The following is a 25,110-nucleotide window of genomic DNA, read 5'->3' as shown; positions in this document are numbered from 1 at the left end:
AAGTTATTCCATCGAGTGTGTGTGTGTGTGTGTGTGTGTCTCTGTGTGTGTGTGTGTGTGTGTGTGTGCAGCAGCTCACTCCTCTTCTCTCTTCTCTCTGATCGGCTGCTTTCTCTGAGCTCAGCAAGTAAGTTTTAATCTTTTGAATTTTTTTTCGTGTTTGTGTTTCCAGGCTGATGAGTTAATTACTAATATGAATTAAATGAGATCATGAATTAAATGATATTATGAATTAAATGATATTATGAATATGACGTGTGTTACATTTATTATTTTATACGAATGAATCCTGCTGTTGATCCGCTTCGATTGAACCAAATTGAACAAAGTTTGAATCAATTGAATCACTTTTTTAAGCCCAAATGTACTGGAATGTGATGATTTGTATTAAATTGATAAATACATCATGTCATTTATTTAAGTCATAAGAAATATATATCTAAACATTTTTGAGATTTTAATGAATCGATAAACAAGTTTCTAGATGACTGTTAGTTTGATGTAAAATAGTGTTTGATAGAATTTTCAGTGATTTTATCATTTCTGTGTTTTTCCAAAAAACGAAATCTTGTTCAGAAGCTTGTTGTTGTTGTTGTTGTTGTTGTAACTGGGAGCTGAGTAAGAAGAGTCTTAATCTCAGAATGATCTTCTTCATCTTCATCGTATCTTCCTCTGAAATTTCATCTCTGAAAACATATCTGTAAGATCTTTAAAAGCTTCCATTCCTTCTCTTCACGCTCAGATGTCATTGTTTTTTTATCTAAGGGTTTTTATTGAGGGCGGGGGTTTGTCGGGGGGGGGTCAGCTCCTAAGACGCGGGAGGAATCTGCGGTGGCCTTTAGAGAAATGGAACCAGGCTAAAGAGGCTTTGTTTTGGGCCAATGAATCAGTATTCTTTTGAGTGGGACTCTAAAGGGCTCTTTCAGCGCTGCGCCCCCCCCCTCTCCTTCTTCTTCATTGATGGAGCAGGGACTGGAGGCCTGCTGAGAGCCGGTCCTCTCCTCATAAAGGAGCAGGATTTGCTGTGCCAGCTGACATGTGAAAGAGGAGCGCCGCTTTAATGGACGCCTCAAAGAGGAGGCTGTCATTTCTCAGCACCATAACAGCGAGGGAAAGAGGTGCTTTGTGGGTAATTGACTTCTTTTTGCAAAGTAGAGCCACGTTTCCCCTCCGAGTCCACTCGAAGACAAATATCCATGAACGTGCAGAGAAACAACAGAATAACAACTGTCGGCGGAACAATATACGAATACATTAGCCTACTTTCATAATCCCGACTACAATAGTCAGATTACGGGTTTCAGGGGGCTGAAAACAAGCAGATTTGGACTATGTGTGGACCATCTGGACCTCAAAAGAGTAGTGAATAGAAACTCTGTCTCTGTAAACAGGAGGGTTTAAGAGAGTTTCTACACATTTAAAACAAAACTTCTTGTCCCCCCCAAGGAGCCTGAACCCCAGAGACAAAGAGACAGAGCTCTTTAATACTCTTCTTGTAGTTGTTTTGAATTTCTTTAAAGTATCCTTGTAGTTTTTTTAAATCTCTTTGAAGTCGCTGTCATGTTTTGACTATTTTTGAAGTCTCTTTGTAGTTGTTTTACATCTCTTTGAAGCCTTTTTGTAGTTTTTTGTATCTCTTTGTAGTTTTTTTGTATCTCTTTGAAGTCTCTTTGTAGTTGTTTTACATCTCTTTGAAGCCTTTTTGTAGTTTTTTGTATCTCTTTGTAGTTTTTTGTATCTCTTTGAAGTCTCTTTGTAGTTGTTTTATATCTCTTTGAAGCCTTTTTGTAGTTTTTTGTATCTCTTTGAAGTCTCTTTGTAGTTGTTTTGTATCTCTTTGAAGTTGTTCTACATCTCTGAGTCTTGCGTCTATTATTTGACGTCTCTTTGTAGTTGTCTTTTATCTCTGTGCGTTGGTTTTTAGTCTCTTTGTGGTTGTTTTGTATCCGCATTTAGCTTTAGTCGTAATAATAAATCTGCTCCTTGGTGCTCCTGAAGGTGAACTTCTTGTTTCTCTCTGCAGAATGAAGAGTTCCTTAGTGGTTCTGCTGCTTCTGGCGCTGACACTCGGCTCAGAGGCCAACCGCAGAGCCAAGAACCACAAAGGTCAGACCGGATCAGAACCCTTTAATCCAAAACATCTGAGATGCCTTGTGTAGATTATGTCATTATTTTCCAGTCTACATTCATGCTAATGTTCACGTCAATGTAGAAATATACAATCAGGAAAATATTACCGTACTTTTACTCTAAAGCAGTTTGAGAGTCACAATCTATAGTGTTTAAAAACGATCATCATGTAGTAAAGAACAATAACAATAATGAGTTACTTGATTACTTATACCTTTAATGTCAAAAACATCTGTGGCATTTAGATGTTACCCTGAGGACACGTTGTTCTTCAACTTGTTTGTCTCCCAGAATGCATTTCATCACACCAGGATTGTGCAGTTTGTTTCACTGCTGATTACCGAGCAGCAGTCCGTCAAAGTCAAGACATCTAAGATTTATAAATATAAATATATAAATATAACCTGAGGATGTTTAAATGGAGACACGAGTGCATCCAGTCAGCCTGACATCTGCTGTCTCTGTCTCTGTCCCACAGGTGAGAAGCAGGAGAAGTTGCGGCCGTCCTCCAAATGCTCCGCCGCGGAGACGCAGTTCGGTAAATGTGTCCCCGAGGACGGAGACTGTGGAGACGGACTGAGAGACGCTTCCTGCCGGGACGTGACGGAGCAGATCTACTGCAAGGTGCCCTGCAACTGGAAGAAGGACATCAGTAAGAGACGCACACTGCACACACAGAGACACACTGCACACACAGAGACACACACTGCACACAGAGACACACACACTGCACACACAGAGACACACACACACTGCACACAGAGACACACACACTGCACACACAGAGACACACACACTGCACACAGAGACACACACACTGCACACACAGAGACACACACACACTGCACACAGAGACACACACACTGCACACACAGAGACACACACTGCACACAGAGACACACACACTGCACACACAGAGACACACACACACTGCACACAGAGACACACACACTGCACACACAGAGACACACACACTGCACACACAGACACACTGCACACAGAGACCCACACACTGCACACACAGACACACACACCGAGACACACATTGCACACACAGAGACACACACTACACACACAGACACACACTGCACACAGAGACCCACACACTGCACACATACACACACTGCACACACAGACACACACACTGCACACAGAGACACACACACTGCACACACACACTGCACACACAGAGACACACACACTGCACACAGAGACCCACACACTGCACACAGAGACACACACACTCCACACACAGAGACACACACACTGCACACAGAGACACACACACTGCACACACAGAGACACACACACTGCACACAGAGACCCACACACTGCACACAGAGACACACACACTGCACACACAGAGACACACACACACTGCACACAGAGACACACACACTGCACACACAGAGACACACTGCACACACAGACACACACACACTGCACACAGAGACACACACACTGCACACACATATACACACATATATTTTTATAGCCCAAAATCAAATTACAAATCTGCCTGTACACATGTGACATCGTCTGACCTTTGACCCTCACATCGGCACAGGAAACCCCCCAAAAGAATTAAAACCCCTTCGGGAGAACATGGATTAACCCTTATACAAATTAGTCAGTAAATCAATTAGTCATGTTATCAATTAGTCAGTAAATCAATTAGTCATGTTATCAATTAGTCAGTAAATCAAATAAGCCCCATTTTGGCCCCATTAGAAACTGTTTAATCATTTTAACATCCAATCGAATGAAAAAAAATGAAGAACATGATTGTTATTAATTATCTTTGATTCATTTTATTCACTTTTAACAAGGAAGATAGAATAATAAATACCACACACAATTACAGTAATTAAACTAATCATACAATTATTAAACATTGATCAGAAAAAGGTCTCAAATTGAAACTTGTAACTGAACAGAAAACAAAAGAAAGCCAAAAGGCAACGTGGGTGGAGCCTCTCGACCTGATGCCTCTGCCCCCCCCCAGGTGACTGTAAGTACAAGTTCGGCCCGTGGGGATCCTGTGAGGGCGACACCAACACCAAGAGCCGGTCCGGGACCCTGAAGAGGGCGCTGTTCAACGCTGAGTGCCAGCCCACCGTCAGGGTGTCCAAAACCTGCTCCCCCAAAGCCAAGAAGACCAGAGGTGAGACCACGCCGTCGCCATGGCAACCCATCATCTCCAGAGCTTCAGCACTATCACAACTTTATTATGATTCTCACCTCCCATGTGATCTATTAGAGACCTGTCAATCATTGTGTAGCCCCGCCCTAAAGCCTCCCCTGTGATCTATTATATATATATTATTATATCTGTAAAAACACGACTCAGCAGTCAGAGACCGATGATTATTGATATCAGATGATTGATTGATTGATTGTGTGAATGTCTCATCAGGGGGGAAGAAGTCAACCTGAAAGACGAAGAGAAGAAGAAAAAACACGCTGACCTTTGACCTTTTTACCCTCAGTTGATGTGATTGTGTTTCTTTGGATTAAAGTCTTCCTCTAAATATTAATAATGATAATAATGATGATGCTGAAAATCATCTGTCCTTTAGATCAGCAAGTTCTAAAAGTAAAAGTAGCCCTAAAAGCGTTTTATAGTAGCTGACATTAAATTAACTTGCAGCCAATCAGAGGCTCTGGATAAATCTGTAACAAAAGAACTTTTATCTATTTTTTGAGCTTTAGATTATTGATGATTTACAATAAGACTTGTATAAATGAACACAATAAAAGCTGTACATTGTGATGTTGGTGATGGGTTCACTTCCTCTTGATGTTTGAACATTCATAAAGCGAGCTGGCACTAGCTAACGTAGCTATGCTACGACTACTTACTTACTAGAAGCACGATACTATGGCACAATATTACAAACAGTACTTTTTATGACCGACTAAACTTTTTTTTAAATAATTGTATGAGGTATAACAGTATGACTCTTTTTAAGAACTTTCATGTAATACTACACCAGGAAGTACACAAACATGGAGATTCATGGTGGATTCAGGTATATTGGGACATTTGATGTAATTTTATCTTCCTGTTTGATGCTGACCACACCCCTCTGTGTGATGTCACCTACATTAGGTCATGTGACATTAGTTATATGCTTCCTAAGTAATGTATTAGCACCCCTAACTTCACCCAAGGGCGTAACCATGGTTTAGACATTGAGGGGGGGTCCAAATGAATACCCTTCCCCATATTTTTTTTTACAAATTCTATATTTATATATGAGTATTCGCACATTTAGAATATTCATGGACTACATTGGCCATTTGAATTCACATCTAAAGGAATAAAATGAGAACATATATTTTATATATTTTCTGCTATATTTTGGGGGGGGACACGACCCCCCAAAGAATGTGTAGTTACGCCCTTGACTTCACCATAGCCTTTTCAAAGCAGAGGTGAAATGCTTTTTCCTTATATCTCCCAAATACCTGAATTCACAATAACAAAAGGATCCAGCAGCAGAGAAGCTCCACACTGACCTCTGCTGGTGGGGAGGAGGCGTGACGTCACACATTTCACCACCTTTACATTGGTTTTTTCTTTTCTTTAGATTTTGTGAAATTTTTATGGGTTTTTTAAAAAACAAATTTCTTATCACTTTTATGAATTACTATGATGTTATGACTGAATTCCTTTTTAAGCATTTTTAACAATCATTGATTTAGAATTTAAATTCTATTCACAAAATGTGTTTTTACTCAAAAGGAATTGTGACTTTTTCTGAATATTTGCCATTGTTAGATTTATATGAATTCTGTAAAATGTGTATTATGGACGTTTCTGAATTTGTATCAATGACTGACTCCTGTCCCCAGCAGCTTGATCAACACCTGGATGGTTGTTTTGTGTCTCTTTCTAGTTATTGAGTCTCTTTGTTTTCATCTCGTGTCTCTTTTTTTCATCGTGTGACTCTTTGTGGTGGTTTTGTGTCCCCTCGTGACAGAGAAAGGAGCTGAATACATTTAAATTAATAAACAGAACTGAACAACTGAGAGCCATTTCCACCCGAACACTGTTCTGAAAGGACCTCGTACGGCGGATCTGATCTATGATCTGATTGGCCAATGAGTTTACGGACATGATGAAGAGAAGAACCGATTGGCTGCTTCAGAGCTTCAGTTCCGCCGGAAACAACTATGACGACAAAGCTGACTTGTGGGCCGAGTAAATGTTGTTGAAGTGTAGACATGCTGCGTGTTGCACTAACCGTTGAATGAGCTCCACTCGTTCCTCGTTCCTTTTGGTCTGGTCCGTTCACAGAGGAGTTAAATGGCGACGTTAGTTCTGGACAACGGAGCCTACACGGCGAAGATCGGCTACAGCCAGGAGAGCGTCAGGTAACGGGACCAGCCGAGCGAGCTAGGTGGCTAATGCTAACGATAACATAGTCCAGCTAACGTTAAACTAGTGTTAAACCAGGCGTGTGTTGGTGATCATTTTAACACAGTTACATGTAGCTATTCCCACCGTCCCTTCCTGTCCAGCATATAAATATATATGTGTTTTACTTTCTTTTTTATCTGCAATCCGCTCTATTATAAAGGATCAGAATCAACATTTCTATCTGCTTAAATTGTGTCTTTAAACTTGAACTAGGTCTAAATGTGTGACATTTAGCTAAAATATTCATTGTCCCCATATGAAGTAAAATAAAGATAAATCCTGCTCAAAGTTGCACAACTTGGTTCCAATCACAACTCATGTTGACGCTCTGACTGTGTCCAGTCTCATTGTTTGTTATTCGCTGGTCGTGAACTTGACCTCTGACCCCTGTAGTGAACATCGTGCTCTAAATGAGCTCTAAGGGACATCTTTCAGACACACTTTTCTTTTTAAACCGCCTGAATAAAAGTAAAACTGTTAGTGAATCCATTGGTCGTGTTCAGAACCAAGGGACCTCCTTCGTGTTGGTTCCGGTCTGTCTCTCCCCCCTCAGTGTCATCCCAAACTGCCAGTTCCGCTCTAGGACGTCCCGGATGAAGACCTTCACGGCCAACCAGCTGGACGAGATCAAGGACCGTTCTGGCCTCTTCTACATCCTGCCCTTCCAGAAGGTGAGCGAGCCACACAAGGCCTCGTCGGGCCACGGCTGGACTGAAAGCTGGACTGAGGTTCTGTTGCGCCTTTGTCCTCAGGGTTATCTGGTGAACTGGGACGTCCAGAGGAAAGTGTGGGATCACTTGTTCGGAAAGGAGATGTTTAAGGTTCAGTGTTTCTCTCCAGGTATTTTTGTGTTTGTCGTTCTGTGAATGTGGGAACCGTTGTGATGTGATCCTTCTTCTCCAGGTGGACTTCTCAGACACTAGCGTCATCATCACTGAGCCCTACTTCAACTTCTCCTCCATTCAGGAGTCCATGAACGAGATCCTGTTTGAGGAGTACCAGTTCCAGTCGGCCTTCAGAACCAACGGTGAGTCCAACCAGCGGGTTTACAGCCTGGTCCTGCTCTCAGACCGCTTTACTTGTGATGTCTCAGGAAACTTCTGCAGGGAATTTCTTCTGAACTGATGAGATTTCCCCCCCCCCCCCAGCCGGCTCCCTCTCTGCTCACCACTACTTCCACTCCAGACCCTCAGAGCTGTGCTGCCTGCTGGTGGACAGCGGCTTCTCCTTCACCCACGTGGTGCCCTACTGCCGCAGCAAGAAGATGAAGGAGGGCATCCGCAGGTCAGAGGACTCACCTGCTCAGGTACCACGCGTCACCACGGCAACGACGTGAGCTGTCCTTTGTCTCCCCCCCCCCCTCCCCTCAGGCTGAACGTGGGAGGGAAGCTGCTGACCAATCACCTGAAGGAGATCATCTCGTATCGGTAGGCTGCCTTGCTCGTAGTCTCACTGATGTCTCACTGACCATGTCTCACTGACCATGTCTCACTGACCATGTCTCACTGACCATGTCTCACTGATGTCTCACTGATCATGTCTCACTGACCCCGTCTCACTGATGTCTCACTGATGTCTCTCAGCCAGCTGCATGTGATGGATGAGACTCACGTGATCAACCAGGTGAAGGAGGACGTCTGCTACGTGTCTCAGCAGTTCTACAAAGACATGGAGGAGTCACAGTGAGTCGTCACGGAGCTCTGACAACATACAACACGCATCTTTTAGGAATCTCAGGTTTCCTATTTGTGTTTTTTGTCAACGCTGCTGAAGCAGTTTCAGTTTAATTGAAATATGCAATGAGGCTTTATCTAAAACTTTATGAATAAAGGATAAATCTAAATATGCAAATGGCCTCAAATTAGTGTTTCTCTGTGGTCAGGCTGAAGGGAGGAGAGAACACGGTGGTGAAGGACTACGTCCTCCCGGACTTCAGCTCCATCAAGAAAGGCTTCTGCAAGGTGAGAGGACCCCGCCTCCACCCACCACCTCGTACTGCCTCCACCCGTCACCTCATACCTCCTCCATCCCTCACCTTGTACCTCCTCGTACCTCCTCCACCCCTCACCTCATGTCTCAGTTGCCTGTCTCCACCCGTCTCCCCCCTCCTGCAGCCCCCTGATGAGATGCTCTTCAGTGGGAAGTATAAGACCGGGGAGCAGATCCTGCGTCTGGCTAACGAACGCTTTGCTGTCCCTGAGATGCTTCTCCACCCGTCAGACATCGGCATCCAGGAGATGGGGGTCCACGAGGCAATTGTGGACTCCATCCAGTCTCTGCCTGAAGGTCCGCTAACATCTGGGTCACCTGAGGGGGGGTGTGTGTGTGTGTGTGTGTGTGTACACTTTACTGAGCTATTTAATCATGATTGTTGTCATGATTGTGTTCTACACTGTGTGTCATTGTTTCCTCCTCCAGAGATGCATGCCCACTTCTACCAGAACGTGGTCCTGACCGGAGGGAACACTTTGTTCCCGGGCTTCAGGGAGCGCCTGGAGGCGGAGCTTAGATCGCTGGCCCCCGCCCACCTCCCTGTGTCCGTCCTCCAACCCGCCAAGTGAGTCCCGCCTCAGAGGACCTTGAGAACCGTTAGAACTCGTGTTTCATAAGAGGAATAAATACGTCAGAGATCCTTGTGGTTGATGATGATGATGATGATGATGTGGTCTCCTTGTTGCTGCTGTAGTCCCATCTGCTACGCGTGGGAAGGAGGGAAGCTGCTGGCTCACAGTCCGGACTATGACGAGGTCGTTGTGACCCGTGAAGACTACGAGGAGAACGGACACTTCATCTGTGAGGAAAAGTTTGATATTTGACCGGACAGGAAGTCTCTTCTGAGGAAATAAAGTGTACAGAGAATGATCCTCCTTCAAAGGATAAAGGCAAAGATGAGGTTTTGTTTTACTTTATTGTTCTTTTTATATCCATTATTTTTATAAACAGGTCAAAGTTGTGTTTTATTGTGAGTAAAATCTGACACCCGATAATTCCTTGTTGTGGTCTTATTTCAACATTTAAGACATGTCTTATTTTAAAAGTCCATAAAGTCTAAGTGAACCGCTTTGAAATGAAGCTCTGGAGACGTTCTGCTTCATGTGAGCAGCATAATGACCTTTATATTGTAGAGGTCACATGTTGCAATGGACAGACTGAAGCAGACTCGTCCCCACCAGAATTCAGTCCATCGAGGGTGGTGTCATCTGCAAACTCCAGGAGCGTGACGGACTGGTGACTGGAGGTGCAGCTGTTGGTGCACAGGGAGAAGAGCAGAGGGGAAAGAACGCAGCCTTGAGAGGGAGAGACGTGTTTCCCTAGCTTGACGTGCTAATTAATTAATGAAGTATAGCATTAATAGGCCTAATTGTACTTAGTCATCAGTACTTGTACTTTACAGTGTGGTATCATGTACTAACACTATCAATGCAGGACTGGGGCTTGGAATAGTACTTTTTCAAAATGGTATTTGTGTATTATAGTGTTGTAAATTAACTTTTAAGCGTATTTTTACATTGTGGTATTAGCACTATTTCTCATGAGTTACTGTGGTATTAGTACTTTTTTGGACCACTGATTAAAAAAAACGCTCATTCCTTCATCCGGGTTCTTTTCTACCGAGTTGTGGCGGGAATCACCTTCAACGGTTGCTAGCTCGACTAGCTTCGCTCCCATCGGTTTGTGTTGTAACCTGTGAACTTTACTCACAACGTATTACGAAAACTAGACCACGGAACCGAGGACCGTTTTATTTCAAGAGTCAAATAAAATGACTATGCGTAAGTCTGTCAAAAGTGTTTAGTTAGTCAAGAACTAACGTCGGCTGACTAATTTCCCGCAACCGCAAGCTAACATAAACTAAGAGCTAACGTTAGCTCGGGAGTATTAGCTGCCAGTAGCAGAATCGATTGGAGCTAGCATAGGTAACCGTTAGCATCGCGCTCACTTAGCTAACCGTAATATTGACGAGAATGGCAACAGGGAGGAGACCGCTAAAGAAAAAACACATGGAAGAGAAATTAGATAAGAAGGTGTTTGATTTTATTACCGAGGATGAAAAGAAAGAGCTGAGCTGCTCAGAGGAGGATGTTGGAGAAGGTGAGTGAAGCTTTAGCTCATGTTCATGGTAGCCATTTAAGCCTTCACCATTTTCATGACCTAATGTTAATTTAGATTTTAAATACATAAAAGTATTCAAGTAAAAATTCATTAAACCGTAATACTTTTCAAGGAAATGGTGATAATAAGATTACTCTTAAATTAAAACATTACGTTGGTCTTAAAAAAATAACGTTCATCCTACAATATGTTATCTAAAGTTAAATATGTGGAGTAAGCCAAGAGTATTTGGATTACTGTGCAGTAATTATCCCTATAAACTTCATGGTTATTTTATTTTTAAGCAGAAATAGAAGTATATCTATTATGTACAGTATTTATACACCGTTGTGTTACTACTTGTATTTGTAAGTGTCTGAACCACTTGAGCATTAGCGTAACGTTAGCTAACGTTAATGCTAAAGAATCCACGGTGATGAGTCATGTTTACGTCACCAGACGAAACTTCCACCGTAGAGAAGTCGAAGAAGAGACCCGCGGACTTCGAAGAGGAGCAGACGACGAGTGTTGTCGGGTATTACAACTAATTAACAACATCTTTATTGATTTGATTTATTAAACATTCACATATTTATCAGCGTCACGTTTCTCTCTCACCGTCAGGAATGAGGTTCATTCCATGTTGGAGAAATTCGGAGGTAAGCAGCTGTGTGCAGGTGTGTTTTCCCTCTGGTCGTTTTGTACTTTACCTTTTATCAGGTCATAGGCACATTATGATGACGTGATACTGTATATCCTACACTCTGTACCGTCTACAAATTTATGTGAAGTTATTTAATATGCTATATGTATCATCTATTTTTATTGTATCTGCAAATCAATATTTCTATCAGTTTCCTCTCAGAGGGTCAATTAAATGTCATCTTATTACATATTATATAATACAGGGATGCAAACAGCACGCTTTTTGGCGCCTCCCACTTTGTTCACGTTAGTTTGGGTGACTTCTATGAATCTTGCAGATCCGAAGAGTTCTTTAAGGGGCTGAGGATCTGATTATAATTTCATCAACAGTCAGCCAACAGCTGACCAATAATAATGGAAAGCACAAGGTTTCATTAGCCATAGGCCTGTCGCAATATGTGCGATAAATTGACATATCGCACACTCTCTGAAATTACGTACAATAATTTTTTTGCCTTATATACCTTGATGTATGTCTATATATATATATATATATATATATATATATATATATATATATATATATATAGTCCTGTGTAAACTAAATATTAAAATGAAAATACAAGCAAGATTGTTGTTGCATTATTGTCACATTAATTTTGATCATACTTAAATACTGTATTGAATCAATATTGCTTGTTGTTTACCTTCAGCTGACATCAGCAAGGTGATGCAGGCCAAGAAGAAACGTCTTGAGAGTCTGACCAAGAACTACATGAAGGGAAGCCAACACAAGCTGGAGCAGCTGTGGAACACCCACCATGGCCAGAGGTACTTTATACTACACCCCAGAGGTACATGTAGTACTTTATACTACACCCCAGAGGTACATGTAGTACTTTATACTACACCCCAGAGGTACATGTTCTACTCGGTGTGTCTGCAGGCAGAAGATGACTCAGCAGTATTCCCAGCAGGTCGCCTCAGCTCTGCAGCAGTGGGAGACTGAAGCTCAGCGAGCTGAGGAGCAGGAGGAGAAGCTCAACGTACGTCCTGCTGTGACTGGTCAGATAAGGTCACAGTTTTGATACTGTACTCAGAAGAAGAGACAGTGACATGAGTCTCCTTCTCGTCTCCAGAGCCTCTTCAGACAGCAGCAGAAAATCCTGCAGCAGGCCCGAGTGGTTCAGAACCAGAAGCTGAAGACCGTCAGAGAGCTCTACGATCAGTTTGTGAAGGTCTGAATGAATTAATAATGACAATTTTAAGAAACCCCAAAAATCATCTATAACATTTGTTTGTTCAGCTGACTCATTAAACAGGAGACGGTGTCCTTGGCTGGATTCAAATAGTCCAACAACCTACCCACAAAACACCAACGGGTCAAGGAAAGATGGTTAGGAGAATCCACGAGGAGTTAGGAAAAGAAAACCGTGGTGTTTAGGGAATCGACTTCACTTTCACTAAGCTACTTATTTCTGATGGACCCCTCTTAGTGGTAACCGGGAACATTTAAATGTTGTTCTGTAAGGAATTGGGGACGTAATTATCTCCTTTCCTTTGGTGAAGGGAGATTCTGAGGTTTCTATGCTAAAGAAGTAAGGAACCATTGAAGCTCCTTTCCTTAGCATAAGTTCGGAAACTTCCTAAGCAAAGGGACAATTCCAATCCAGCCCTCGTCTCTCCTCCAGAACATGGAGGACATGGAGAAGAGCCACGACTCCTTCCTGCAGGGGGCGCAGCAGGAGCTGAGAAAGGAGATGGCCACGCTGCAGAAGAAGATCCTCATGGACACGGTGAGTTAAGCCTCCGTCCACACGCTCTGTTCTACAACACGTTCTGCTGCTCTGGGCTACTTCTCTGATTCGTCACCCTTCTCTCACCTGACCCAGTATGTCACGCCCAGTGTGCATTAATGGTCATGTGATGTACGTGTTGACGAAGATCATCTCACAATCTCAAGTAGTATTTTGGTCTTTTTCAGTCTGACTTCCTGTTCTTTCTTTGATTTTTGTTTTTTCCACATCACGAGCAACAAAGACAATGCAATAATTTAAAGACGATCCACTTCCCCCTTAGAAGATGTTTCAAGAAAGCATCAAATGAAATTATTTTTGTTTTCTCACGCTGTTCTCCACTATGATGTCAGAAGTTAGTGATGTCACATCCAGTTGTGTGTTTCTGCAGCAACAGCAGGAGATGGCTACGGTCCGTAAATCGCTGCAGTCCATGCTGTTCTAGCCGGCTATTACCACGGCGACGTGGCTGCCATCTGTTCCTGCGATGCATTGTGGGTTGTTGTTGCCATGGTTATTGAGGCAGCAATCCAAGGACGGTGATGTTTCTGTCCTCTGATCCGTTACAGTTTGTGATGTTGATACGATATTCTGGTTTTATATGAATATTGATTGTTTATATTGTATATTGATTGTTTATAGAGTTTTAATTTGATGGTTCATCTTTTCATACATATATATATTCATTATATGTATTAATTTGGGAGAAGATTACAGAGACAAAGATTTGATGATCTTGAGTTGTACCCTGTAAAATAAAATATTATGCGTTGCATTACAGGACAAAATAAAACATTTTTATATCTTAAGAGTGTAGAGGTTTTTATTTTAGTTTTAATAAAGTGGATATCAAAACTTTTTTTTAAATGTAGAAATGCTTATCGATAAATCTGATTCAAAAATTCTAACAATATAAATTAAGATTCATTAAAGATGAGTACATTTTTGTTTTGTCACAATTATAAATTGAGGAGTTCAGCAATGTCATAAAAATGTATCTGCTCAATATTTTGTATATAGCTTACAATGAAATAAAAAAAAGTGTCATAAGATTATTAGAATTCATAAAAACCTGCATGTGTGCAAAGGTCAAGATGAAAAAAAATCCTAAATGAAGTTGATTTATTATTTTAAACAAATCTGTGAATAACAAGTGAAAACTTGTTGATTCTCAGAATAACTGTTGATTCAAGATGAAAGAATAGCCACGTGCTATTTCTCCTTGTTTGTGCTGGGTTTATTTTTTTGTAAAACTTGTTTATTTTCCAAAAGGGTTGACGGTACTCTTTTGGAGTGACACCGGAAATCCCGGCTCTTATTTTGAAGTGCACTTCCGTCTGCACCGTCGTCTGCCGCTCCACCGACGGTCGTCCGTTACCGCATCAGAAGAAAGGACACCGGCGTTGGGCGCTCGGTAAAGTGACCGGATGTCACATGTCACATGTTAGACGCTGTTAGCGGTGGGCGGGACGTTTAATTGATTTTCATATCGACCCATGGAGCTGCTTGTGGATCCGGGCTCTCGGGTTAGCTCTCTGTGCTAACTCAGCTAACAGACGCTACTGCTAACAACAACAGAAAGAAGGAGTTTTACTTCATTTGATGTGGAATGTGTAAAAGGCGGAACGTTGCCTTATTATTCGGACCCGCGTTTCTTTAGCTAAATGATTCATACTTTAAAAAAGACCGGATCTTTCCTGTCTTCTGTGGTCCCGGTACCACTGTGACTTACAGAGTCAACGTCTCCCTCAGGATCATTCTCTCCGGTACCCGCTTGATAGGAGTCCAGATCCGACGAGTTGAACCCGGTGTCGTTAACATGGAGGAGTCGTTAGCACGAAGTCCCTGTTCCTCCGAACCGGACAGTCCCGGCGGTCTGAACCGAGGCTGCCTCCTGGATCCGGCTGACGTCATCTACCATGATCTGTCCATCCTCGTCCCGGAGACACCCAGGTAACCTGTCTCACCTGTATCATTTACATGTGTCATTCACAGATAGAATACTGTAGTATCCTCATTCTTTAAAGAGGTTTTCAGGTCACCGACCGCAGTTATTTATACACACTAAAAATACTCCTCAACAAGGTGTTGATCTCCCTCCTTTGTCTCCTGTTATTCCTCATTAATGCTTCATATTGATCGTCCAATAGAACTGGCGCAATGTGTGACAATACGATCGTATCGTCAGATCAACACCAAGTGTGAAGAGATTATTGATCCGATGCAGAGAGCTGAAATGTTGTGTCATCAGTCCGCAGCTCGGCAAGAGGAGGAGACGAGGTCGCCTCCTGGAGGAGCCTGTGAGTCCCCCCTAGTTGCTCCTGCTCCTCTGCTTCGTGGTGGTCCTGGTGGTGACGAGCATCTCTCTCTGTCCTCAGCGCTCTGACGCGGCGCCGCCGTGGCGACCAGAGCAGCCGCACAGGCCCAAGCGCCGGCGCCTGGCCCGCAGAGACGAGGCCGGGACGGAGCCGGCGCCGCGCTCCGTCCCGGCCTCGTCTCTGCGGGCGCTCCCCCCGGACGGCTGGCTGGAGGCGCCGCTGTCCACTGCGTCCTGCTCCTCCTCCTCCTCCTCCTCCTCCTCCTACCTCACGCCCATCTCAGAGGAAGAGGTGGAGGCCTCCGCTCTAGAGCACCGTCAGGCTCTTCTTCCCCGGAGGACGGCTTCACCACCACCGTCCTCCTCGTCCTCCTCGTCCTCCCTGTCCTTCCTCACCGCCGAGGAGAGGAGGTGGCTGAGGGGAGAGCAGGCAGACGCCTCCTCAGGTGAGTAATAAATATAGTTTACTCCAAATTAATCACAATTAATATATACATTTTTATCTATATTTTTTCCATATTTTTTCAAAATAATGCTCTTATCAACATGGAAAAGTGATTGACTTGCTTTATGCAAAAACATTTTTTACTGAAAACAACATTGCCAAACAGTGCTGTACAAAATGAAATGATAAAGTGCACATTTGAGGTAAACAAGGACTCAGTTTGTAGTGCAGTTAAACCAGAGCTTAATATTGATCAAAGCAGTCAGGTCTTATTTCAGAATCAATGAATAGTATCTACTACTACTTCTTTGCGTTTAACTGACAGCACTAATAATTATTGATCTCTATTCGTCCATCTCTATAAAGAACCATTTGGTTTGAACCCACAGAAACCAGTTCAGAACCATCCCAGTAAAGAGGCTGCTCTCATTAATGGTCGTCTTCCTCCTGCAGCTCCGGAGGAGATCGTCATCAGTGATGATGAGGAGGAGGTTCGCTCGGCTCAGGAGGAGGAAGACGAGGCGATGGCTCGGAGTCTTCAGGTGAGGAACCTCGTTCACCTGCAGACCGACGACTCACCTGAGAGAGACCTTCACGCTGCTCCTCTCTGCGTCCCCTCAGGCCCAGTTTGACCTCGAGGAGTCCCGCAGTCGACACCTTCTTCATCACCATCATCATCATCAGCAGCTGCACCTCCGGAGCGCCCACATGGTGAGGTCTCTCCACCAATAGGAAGTGTTTGTGTGGGAGCAGGAAGTGATGTCCACTGGTTGTGTGCAGTTCCCGCCCTACATGGAGCCCAGCTGGATGCCTCATCTTCTGGCCGCCGTTTCTCCGCTCGTTGCCCCCGACGACGGTGAGAATCTCCACAATTGATTTTTAATTTCGGAGCCGTTTGGATCTCTGGAGGCGGGACGAACATCAGCTCTAACTTTGGCTTCCTGTGGTTCCATCACAATAAAAGCTGTTGGTTCTATTTAAAGTCTTTTGATGTGAAGCAGCTGTTTGAATTGTTTCACTTTAAGTAAAAAGTATGAAATAAATCAATTGTAAGGCAGATTTTAGGTTTAGGGAGACATTGGGATTGGGCCTTATAACATTGTTCCAACTGCTGCTTCTACAGATCTGATTGGTCGACACAGAAGACGTGGGCGGGGCCGAAGGAGGAACGCTGAGCCGGAGCTCTCAGAAGACCTCCAGGGGAACGACTACGAGGTGAGGAAGTGACAGGTGGAGACGAGGAAGTGACAGGTGGAGACGAGGAAGTGACAGGTGGAGACGAGGAAGTGACAGGTGGAGACGGACCGACATCAGCTGCTATAAACCAGTGTTCATAGATTGCATATATTATTTCAGTGTTTAATGAGAACTTTCTTTAATTCATGTATTGAATATATTTGAATATACAATAGGATGATGTCAACAATCTTAATAGTTGAATTTGTTTACATTTTAATAATTAAAAAAACAATGAATGTCTCTTTATCTTCAGGCTCTTTTGGCCTTTGAGGAACGTCAAGGTTCAGTCGTCTCCCAGATGTTGAGCCGGAGACGAATCCAGATGTTCCCCACCAAGAGCTTCCAGTCAGCCACCGGGGGGGGGAGCACCCAGTGAGTATTAGAGAGACGGGGCCCCAATGCCAGTGACCCCTGACCCCCAGGGCCTGACCGAGGTCACTCGGGGGTCTGTGAGGCTTTACATGGCGTAAACATGAAGACTTTGCTGTCACATGTCACGTCACCGTGACAACACCACAACGTGTGATTGGTTTCTTTTATGCTTCATATTTGATGAGCGGATGACTCCTCTTCCTCTGCTGATTGACAGGTGTCAGATCTGTTTCTGTGACTACACCGACGGGGAGAAGTTGAGGATACTGCCTTGTTTCCATGACTACCACGTCCACTGCATCGACCGATGGTTGAAGGTAGTCCTCTTCCTCTCCTCCTCCTCCTCCTCATCATCACCTGTGTTTGTGTGATTTATTTAATAGAAACATGAGGATCATTTTGTACAAATATAAAAGAGTAAAACACACAGTAAAACAGAATGTTGCCCCCCCCCCCCCGACAGGAGAACACCACGTGTCCCATCTGCAGAGCGAACCTGGCCCTCTGACCTCTGACCCTCTGACCTCTGTTGACCTCTGTTGACCTCTTGCTGCCGTTTGAAGGTCGACTCGTCTGTTTTTATTCTGTTTGATTGTTTTCTGTCTGTCGGCTCAAATAAAAAGTTACAATCTGTCTTTTTTATTGACTTTTAAAGATGAGCATGTGAGCCGATCGGGTTATTGATTGTGTTATTAATCGGCTTTACTACTCGCCCCTCCTCCTCCTCTCCACCAATCAGCTGCCCCGTCTGCTCCTTCAGGGGAGACGCCCCGAGGTGCAGATCAGTTTATTTCATGACACTGTTAAACTCACCGTATTATGAAGTTGGACTTCGGTTTCACTGTTTCTGCAAAACACAAGAATATAATATTAGAGAATATTATTCCATTTAAATTTGATCAATAAATATCAAACCAATTAAGAACTAATTTTCATGGTTTCAGTCAATATTCAACTCTTCAAACTTTGATCACTTTGTGATGTTTAGGAATCAGGACTCGTTTACTGCCATCATGTGTTGGACATACGTGGAAGATGTCCTGGTGGTTGGTGCATGACGAAGACAGAACAATAATGACAACATAGTGCAGCAGTAAGAAAAATTAAAGTATAGTAAAATATATGCTATGGGTTAGTACGCTAAAGCTTAAAGGGTTAGTAAGTTAGAGGACATGAGATAAAATTAGAAATAAAGATAAAGTGCACCAGCTAAACAAAGTGAAAGTGGGAGACTGATCAGTCAGGGGGGGGGGGCTCTGTTGATGAGCCCGACGTAAACATCGCGCACGCGCACACGCACTTCATTAGAAGTTAAACGTTTAACAATAAATGTTGTGCTTTATTTTTATGTCTCCAAGCATTGATACTTTATATTTTAGTAAAGATAATACTTGGACTTTACTGTTGTATTAGACGTTCTACGGTGACCCTGTTTGCTCTTTTACTCTAACGGACTTGAGGACTATTGTGGGTTCAAACCTTTTTGTCCCTCCGCGGAGCCGTAGTGGCGGTTTCTCCTGCTGCTGCTGCTCGACGGAACCGAGCCGCGCCACGAACCGCTCCGTTATTCACCGACCTCTCACGGTACGAGCGACTCTTCACAGAACCCACTCACACACACGAGTGGCTTCTCTTCACTTCTGGTCACTTTGGGTCGTTTCGCGGGGTTTTTACGGCTGTTCGGTGACTTCAGAAGTCTGATGTGATGCTAACTGCTAACTGCTAGGATCCACGATCTTTACTTGGTTAACTTACCTTAAACTAACCGTCAGCTTATTCATCACATCACATTACATCACATCACATGTCATTTAACTGACGCTTTTATCCAAAGCGACGTACAATAAGTGCATTTCCACATAGAGATGCAAACTCAGAAGAACAAGTAACAAGAAAGTATATATTTCATCAAATAAGCAGTTACAAAACATGTCATAGAAAAGTGCCATTACAAGTACAATTTAAGTGCTGCCATTTGTTAGTGCTACGGTTTGCTAGTGTTTTAGTCAAGGTATTCACCCTCATTACGTCACTTTAACTGTTTAACTGCAGAGGATGAAGCATTCAGGGCAGTTAATGCAATAAAGGTGCTCATAACTTCAGTAAAGGGTCACATATCTGCAGTAAAGTGACTAAAACTCTATAAAAATACTCCACAAGCAAAAGTCCTTCATTCAAAGCCTGACTGGAGTAAAATGACATACATTATTTAATTGGTGTGTGTGTGTGTGTGTGTGTGTGTGTCTGCATGTGTCTGCATGTGTGTGTGTGTGTGTGTGTGTGTGTGTGTGTGTGTGTGTGTGTGTGTGTGTGTGTGTGTGTGTGTGTGTGTGTCTGTGTGTGTGTGTGTGTGTGTGTGTGTGTGTGTGTCCCTCCTCCCAGGTGTCCCCATGGAGGAGGTGACCCGCTTGGTGTCGACAGGAGACTGCGTGAAGGTGTGGGATGCGGTTGCCATGGCGCCGCTGCAGCAGTTCAACCCCCACAGCAGCAGCCACCCGGTGGCTCAGGCCTGCTGGAGCTCCAACAGTATCCTGACCCATCGATGCACGGCTATTACTGTCACACACTCCGTGGTAGTTGCCACTAAAGCAAAAAACAAACACAAAAAAACGCCAAAAGGCCCAGATGTTGTGATTTGATATCAGCTCCTCCTGCAGCCCTTTATGGCATTTAGAAAGCTCCTTTCACACCTGGAGGTAGGAACAGACCCTTGACCCCCGTCCTCAGACCAGTACCTGGTCAGCGCCAGCAGCAGCGGAGACAAGCTGGTGGTGTCCAGCCTCAAGGCCTCCCCGGTCCCAGTGGTGGAACTGGGCGACGGGGTGAGAGCAGTGTGTTGACTCTGTTCACAAACAACAACAACAATAATCATCATCATAATAACATTTGTCGTCTCTGTCGTTGCTCAGAAAAAGCAAACCAGTGTGTGTCTGAGCTCCTCCTCTCAGTTCCTGGTGAGCGGAGGTCTGGACCAGTGCGTTCACATCTGGGACCTGAAGACCAAGAGGCTGCACCGCTCCCTCAAGGTATGACATCACCAGCCAGGTGTGACATCATCATGAGCGTGTGATCAGGAAGATCTCATGAAGGTAGAAACTGAATCTCTGCTCTCAGGACCATAAAGAGGAGGTGACCTGTGTGTCCTTCAATGCTAACGACAGCTACGTGGCCTCCGGCTCCACCAGTGGAGATCTGGTCCTCCACAGTCTGACCACCAACCTGTCCAGCAAGGCCTTCGGACACGGCAGCAACCAGGTGGGACCAGAACGCCCCCCCCACCCCCCCAGCATCATAGATATATGACATGTAAAATATGTGAAATGTGTCCGCAGCCCATCCGCGCCCTGAGGCTGTCGGCCCTGAGACGCTCTCTGATGGGCAGCGTCTCTGACAGCGGCACCGTGGTCCTCTGGGACGCCAACACCCAGAAGGAGCTGCACGTGTTCGATGGCGCCCACAAGGCGCCGGGCTCCGGCCTCGCCTTCTCCCCCGCCAGCGAGCTGCTGGTGGTCAGCGTGGGCCTCGACAAGAAGATCGTCTGCTACGACACGACCAGCAAGATGTGAGTCCGAGATCAATGTCATGTGGCGCTGAAGCTCCTCCCCCTCGTCGTAATCACACACGTGTCACATCCACTTTGTTTCTTTCGATGGGTTCAGCGTCCTGAGGTCCATCCGGGTGGAGAGCCCGCTCACCTCGGTGGACTTCACGCCGGACGGCACCGGCCTGGTGGTGGGCTCCACCCAGGGAAAGATCTACCAGTACGACCTGAGGAACTCCAGCGCCCCCACCAGGGTGACCGCGGCACACAAGACCTCCGTCACCTGCCTGCGCTTCCAGAGCAGCAGCAGCAAGCTCAAGGTAGCTACGCACACAAGACCAACGAAGAAGAAGAGGTCGCTGAATCTGTCCCCCCCTTCATCTTCTTCTTCTTCTTCTCCAGTCCAGTAAACCGGGCTCCACCAAGATTGCCAAGAGACCCTCAATCAAGCTGTCTAACAGCCAGACAGACTCCGCCCCTGGTCCAGGCCCCTCCCCCCTCAGCCAGGTGAAGGGTACAGGTGGGTTTGTCTCATCGTATGCAAGTCTTCTTCAATACAGCATGATGTTACATTGGGGCGGGGCTACACGCTGATTGACAGGTTTGACCACAGACGTCTGCCTGGACTGAGGAGGAGGCGGGGCTAAACTGTTCTCATCCTCTCACAGGGGGCGCCGGACCAGAGCCGATGTCCCGGGACCAGGGGGCGGAGCCACATGTTCTGGTGGAGAAGTTCGGCAGCGTCGGGCGAAACAGTCTCGACGTGTTCTCCCCGGTTCGGGAAGGTCGGACCCGCTTAGAGATCTGTGTTCATGTGTTCACCCACTTTGAGATGTGTGTTCATGTGTTCACCCACTTTGAGATGTGTGTTCATACGTTCACCCTCTTTGAGATGTGTGTTCATCCACTTTGAGATGTGTGTTCATGTGTTCACCCACTTTGAGATGTGTGTTCATGGGTTCACCCTCTTTGAGATGTGTGTTCATGCGTTCACCCTCTTTGAGATGTGTGTTCATGTGTTCACCCACTTTGAGATGTGTGTTCCTGGGTTCACCCTCTTAGAGATGTGTGTTCATGTGTTCACCCACTTTGAGATGTGTGTTCATGGGTTCACCCTCTTTGAGATGTGTGTTCATGCGTTCACCCTCTTTGAGATGTGTGTTCATGTGTTCACCCTCTTAGAGATGTGTGTTCATGTGTTCACCCACTTTGAGATGTGTGTTCATGTGTTCACCCACTTTGAGATGTGTGTTCATGGGTTCACCCTCTTTGAGATGTGTGTTCATGCGTTCACCCTCTTTGAGATGTGTGTTCCTGGGTTCACCCTCTTAGAGATGTGTGTTCCTGGGTTCACCCTCTTAGAGATGTGTGTTCATGTGTTCACCCTCTTAGAGATGTGTGTTCATGTGTTCACCCTCTTAGAGATGTGTGTTCATGTGTTCACCCACTTTGAGATGTGTGTTCATGTGTTCACCCACTTTGAGATGTGTGTTCATGGGTTCACCCACTTTGAGATGTGTGTTCATGGGTTCACCCTCTTTGAGATGTGTGTTCATGCGTTCACCCTCTTTGAGATGTGTGTTCATGCGTTCACCCTCTTTGAGATGTGTGTTCATGCGTTCACCCTCTTTGAGATGTGTGTTCATGTGTTCACCCTCTTTGAGATGTGTGTTCATGCGTTCACCCTCTTAGAGATGTGTGTTCATGTGTTCACCCTCTTTGAGATGTGTGTTCATGTGTTCACCCTCTTTGAGATGTGTGTTCATGTGTTCACCCTCTTTGAGATGTGGGTTCATACGTTCACCCACGTAGAGATGTGTGTTCATGTGTTCACCCTCTTAGAGATGTGTGTTCATGTGTTCACTGCCTAACCCTCGGCTCCTCCCCCCTGCAGACTCTCGGCCTCACGGGGCGAGCGGAGAGACGCCGTTTGGACGAGCACACGGTCCGACGGGACGCCAGAAGGAGGGCGGTTCTGGTTGTGGTTTTGAGGGTCAGCAGGTGGTCGGTCGGGCCAGTCTGGACATCTTCTCCCCAGTCAGAGAAGGTCAGTCTGCTGGTTTCTACTGGCTCCAATGAGTCTTTCAGGGAGTAAGAAGAACCTGGAGGGGCGGAGTCAGAGCCCTGGTCCAGGTTAACAAAAAGAAATCACGGTTACAATATTCAACCCAAAAAAATGTCAACCATTGAGACCCCAACATCCGGGACACTAAGGAAGAGCAATCGATTCTAGATTCTCGATCAGCAGCGTGTGTCAATCAAAAGGAGCGAGCACCCAATGTAGCCATGTCCAATAATAACGGGGCTTTAACTCTTCTGATGATAATGTGGTAATTAAATCATTACTTGTGAGCAAATGTTTTGTATTTAATGTTAAATCCAACAGACATATTCCATGAATAAAATGTTTAATAAATCAAGACGTCAAACTGTTAACTTCTCACGATTAATTTGATCTTTTTATTCCAGATGTGAACTCCCTCCGTAAGACCCCCCTGGGAACGCCTCTGATGGGCGCCGCAGGCCGCTGCTACAGTCCACTGTCCATCTTCCAGACCCCGCCCCCAATCCGAGAAGAGGAGCCAATCCCTGCTGCTGCAGCCGAACCATGTGACTCCAGAAAGGTGCCGACATCTGACCTCAGTCAAGGACTCGATCAACGGGTGAAGTGGTGTAACGACTCTCTTCATCCGCAGTCCAACAATGCCAGCAGCTCCAGTCTGGAGGGGGAGGGGCCGGCCACGCCCACTGAACCTCAGCTGACCAATCACAGCCAGCCAGCCCCGGCCTTTTTTACCCCAGAGGCGGGCCTCAGGAGATCCAATGGGATTCAACCTCAGCTGAACTACCAGTCTCCTGGACTGGGAGCTGCAGGTAGACACAGAACCAGTCTGCGTCCTGGTCTCTTACTGGTTTCTCTGACCCCGGGTCTTAGTCTCTAACTGTCCCCTCAGGTCCATCTCTGTCGGCCTCTGTGACCTCGTCTCTCTCCCAGAACATTGCAGAGCTGGTGGGGCAAACTGGACCTGCTCCCCTCACGTCCCTTCAGATCCACTTCATCCAGAACATGATCCATGAGACCGTGGAGGACTTCAGGTCTGTCACGGGCCCTGTGGACTCTTAAAGACGGACACAATGTAGAGACCCTAATGTTGTGTCCTCGTGTTCTCAGGGACGCCTGTCACAGAGACATCATCAACCTGCAGGTGGAGATGGTCCGACAGTTCTACATCCAGCTGGTAGGAGACCAGTCCCTAGAATGATGAGACGTGTGGATTACTGACAGCACAACTATCTGCGTCTAAGACATCATTATCACATTAAAGCACAAACACGGCCATGACGGTTCTGAGAGAAGAGAAAACTTACCATGAAATGTTCAGACAGCGAGCTCCAAGGAGACAACATCTAGAGGTGGTTCATGTTTTGACTGAACCGTCAGATCAGTGCTGATCTCCAAATGTCAACTCTCTTAAATATGAGCAAACCTCAGTTTTTCTCTCATCAATCTGGTATTTTGACATCATAAACTTTCAGAACGAGTTCCACGGCCTGATCGAGAAGTACTCGGTGAACGAGTCTCTGGTGGAGGAGGTGGAGCGGCTGAGGGAGGAGAACCGCCGGCTCCGAACCAACTACTGAGCCTTGGATCCAGAGCAGAGACCTCAGTGGTGGTTTGAAGGCCCATAGAGGCCCTCACAGGTGGATCTCCTCCAGAACATCCGTCTGAGAGGTCGGGAGGTTTATCACACTTTACCTCTTTAGGGTGCCTGTATCATATTTTTAATGAACATTTTGTCTGAAGAATAAAAAAAGATTCATATTGAAAGTAAATAAAACAAGTTTGTGTGCTTTACGAGATCATGGCATCAATTCAGCTGTTTGGACACAAAACGGATGTTAAAACATGAAAGAGCTTCCTGCACTAAACAATTACTTTTTCACGTCATTGCTGTTTCTATTTCCTAATTACTGTAAAGCAGACCAACACTATGTATCATAAGTACAATATGACGTATTTAAGTACAAAACAGTAGTATTTAGAGTAGTTCGGTGGTTCTGACAATGACAAGCCGCGACCCAAATCGAGGAACATTCTCAACTTCT

The 25,110-nt window shown here is 45.1% G+C and overlaps 5 protein-coding genes across 6 annotated transcripts; all 5 read left to right on the top strand.

Moving 5' to 3' along the window:
- Positions 1-34: 34 nt before the first annotated feature.
- On the top strand, positions 35-4,903 carry mdkb (midkine b). Its single transcript, XM_037451408.2, has 5 exons — positions 35-127; positions 2,024-2,106; positions 2,609-2,782; positions 4,136-4,294; positions 4,547-4,903. Exons 2-5 carry the CDS (start codon positions 2,025-2,027, stop codon positions 4,564-4,566), a joined length of 435 nt encoding a protein of 144 aa, XP_037307305.1. The 5' UTR covers positions 35-127; position 2,024; the 3' UTR covers positions 4,567-4,903.
- Positions 4,904-6,266: 1,363 nt separating this feature from the next.
- actr6 (actin related protein 6) lies at positions 6,267-10,149 on the top strand. Its single transcript, XM_037451405.2, has 11 exons — positions 6,267-6,510; positions 7,110-7,227; positions 7,309-7,377; positions 7,460-7,583; positions 7,705-7,840; positions 7,927-7,983; positions 8,140-8,238; positions 8,439-8,517; positions 8,671-8,842; positions 8,975-9,113; positions 9,243-10,149. The coding sequence occupies exons 1-11, from the start codon at positions 6,443-6,445 to the stop codon at positions 9,370-9,372; spliced, it is 1,191 nt and encodes a 396-aa protein (XP_037307302.1). The 5' UTR covers positions 6,267-6,442; the 3' UTR covers positions 9,373-10,149.
- Positions 10,150-10,173: 24 nt separating this feature from the next.
- On the top strand, positions 10,174-13,898 carry sycp3 (synaptonemal complex protein 3). Of its 2 annotated transcripts, none has more exons than XM_037451406.2 (8): positions 10,174-10,648; positions 11,108-11,183; positions 11,273-11,325; positions 12,007-12,124; positions 12,240-12,339; positions 12,433-12,531; positions 12,985-13,089; positions 13,481-13,898. In XM_037451406.2, exons 1-8 carry the CDS (start codon positions 10,522-10,524, stop codon positions 13,532-13,534), a joined length of 732 nt encoding a protein of 243 aa, XP_037307303.2. In that variant the 5' UTR covers positions 10,174-10,521; the 3' UTR covers positions 13,535-13,898. The 2 variants fall into 2 exon arrangements, with proteins under 2 accessions (XP_037307303.2, XP_037307304.2); XM_037451407.2 differs by having other exon boundaries at positions 10,175-10,648; positions 11,273-11,307.
- Positions 13,899-14,370: 472 nt separating this feature from the next.
- Positions 14,371-18,095, top strand: si:ch211-59o9.10 (uncharacterized protein LOC561841 homolog). Its single transcript, XM_062563163.1, has 11 exons — positions 14,371-14,503; positions 14,871-15,042; positions 15,341-15,389; positions 15,468-15,852; positions 16,305-16,393; positions 16,473-16,562; positions 16,632-16,707; positions 16,975-17,066; positions 17,344-17,462; positions 17,680-17,779; positions 17,926-18,095. The coding sequence occupies exons 2-11, from the start codon at positions 14,909-14,911 to the stop codon at positions 17,968-17,970; spliced, it is 1,179 nt and encodes a 392-aa protein (XP_062419147.1). The 5' UTR covers positions 14,371-14,503; positions 14,871-14,908; the 3' UTR covers positions 17,971-18,095.
- An 805-nt stretch (positions 18,096-18,900) lies between these two features.
- Positions 18,901-24,898, top strand: nedd1 (NEDD1 gamma-tubulin ring complex targeting factor). Its single transcript, XM_037452161.2, has 15 exons — positions 18,901-19,046; positions 19,845-19,988; positions 20,190-20,284; positions 20,372-20,488; positions 20,577-20,717; positions 20,795-21,024; positions 21,122-21,323; positions 21,406-21,523; positions 21,672-21,788; positions 22,898-23,050; positions 23,473-23,627; positions 23,700-23,877; positions 23,958-24,099; positions 24,176-24,242; positions 24,541-24,898. Exons 2-15 carry the CDS (start codon positions 19,853-19,855, stop codon positions 24,643-24,645), a joined length of 1,956 nt encoding a protein of 651 aa, XP_037308058.2. The 5' UTR covers positions 18,901-19,046; positions 19,845-19,852; the 3' UTR covers positions 24,646-24,898.
- The last annotated feature ends 212 nt before the right edge of the window (positions 24,899-25,110 follow it).

The sequence above is a fragment of the Pungitius pungitius genome, chromosome 6 (assembly GCF_949316345.1).
Source record: "Pungitius pungitius chromosome 6, fPunPun2.1, whole genome shotgun sequence".
Taxonomy (NCBI): Eukaryota; Metazoa; Chordata; class Actinopteri; order Perciformes; family Gasterosteidae; genus Pungitius; species Pungitius pungitius.
The sequence above is the reverse complement of the archived record's forward strand: the minus strand, read 5'-3'. Positions and strand labels throughout refer to the sequence as shown.

Coding starts and splice junctions, on each gene's coding strand:
- mdkb (XM_037451408.2), top strand. CDS start 2,025: ATGAAGAGTTCCTTAGTGGTTCTGCTGCTTCTGGCGCTGACACTCGGC. Junction 2,107..2,608: donor CAGAGCCAAGAACCACAAAG/GTCAGACCGGAT, acceptor TCTGTCCCACAG/GTGAGAAGCAGGAGAAGTTG. Junction 4,295..4,546: donor CAAAGCCAAGAAGACCAGAG/GTGAGACCACGC, acceptor ATGTCTCATCAG/GGGGGAAGAAGTCAACCTGA.
- actr6 (XM_037451405.2), top strand. CDS start 6,443: ATGGCGACGTTAGTTCTGGACAACGGAGCCTACACGGCGAAGATCGGC. Junction 8,518..8,670: donor TCAAGAAAGGCTTCTGCAAG/GTGAGAGGACCC, acceptor CCCCTCCTGCAG/CCCCCTGATGAGATGCTCTT. Junction 8,843..8,974: donor CATCCAGTCTCTGCCTGAAG/GTCCGCTAACAT, acceptor TTCCTCCTCCAG/AGATGCATGCCCACTTCTAC.
- sycp3 (XM_037451406.2), top strand. CDS start 10,522: ATGGCAACAGGGAGGAGACCGCTAAAGAAAAAACACATGGAAGAGAAA. Junction 11,184..11,272: donor CAGACGACGAGTGTTGTCGG/GTATTACAACTA, acceptor TCTCACCGTCAG/GAATGAGGTTCATTCCATGT. Junction 11,326..12,006: donor AGGTAAGCAGCTGTGTGCAG/GTGTGTTTTCCC, acceptor GTTTACCTTCAG/CTGACATCAGCAAGGTGATG.
- si:ch211-59o9.10 (XM_062563163.1), top strand. CDS start 14,909: ATGGAGGAGTCGTTAGCACGAAGTCCCTGTTCCTCCGAACCGGACAGT. Junction 15,390..15,467: donor GTCGCCTCCTGGAGGAGCCT/GTGAGTCCCCCC, acceptor CTCTGTCCTCAG/CGCTCTGACGCGGCGCCGCC. Junction 16,394..16,472: donor CGATGGCTCGGAGTCTTCAG/GTGAGGAACCTC, acceptor GCGTCCCCTCAG/GCCCAGTTTGACCTCGAGGA.
- nedd1 (XM_037452161.2), top strand. CDS start 19,853: ATGGAGGAGGTGACCCGCTTGGTGTCGACAGGAGACTGCGTGAAGGTG. Junction 20,489..20,576: donor GGCTGCACCGCTCCCTCAAG/GTATGACATCAC, acceptor CTCTGCTCTCAG/GACCATAAAGAGGAGGTGAC. Junction 20,718..20,794: donor TCGGACACGGCAGCAACCAG/GTGGGACCAGAA, acceptor ATGTGTCCGCAG/CCCATCCGCGCCCTGAGGCT.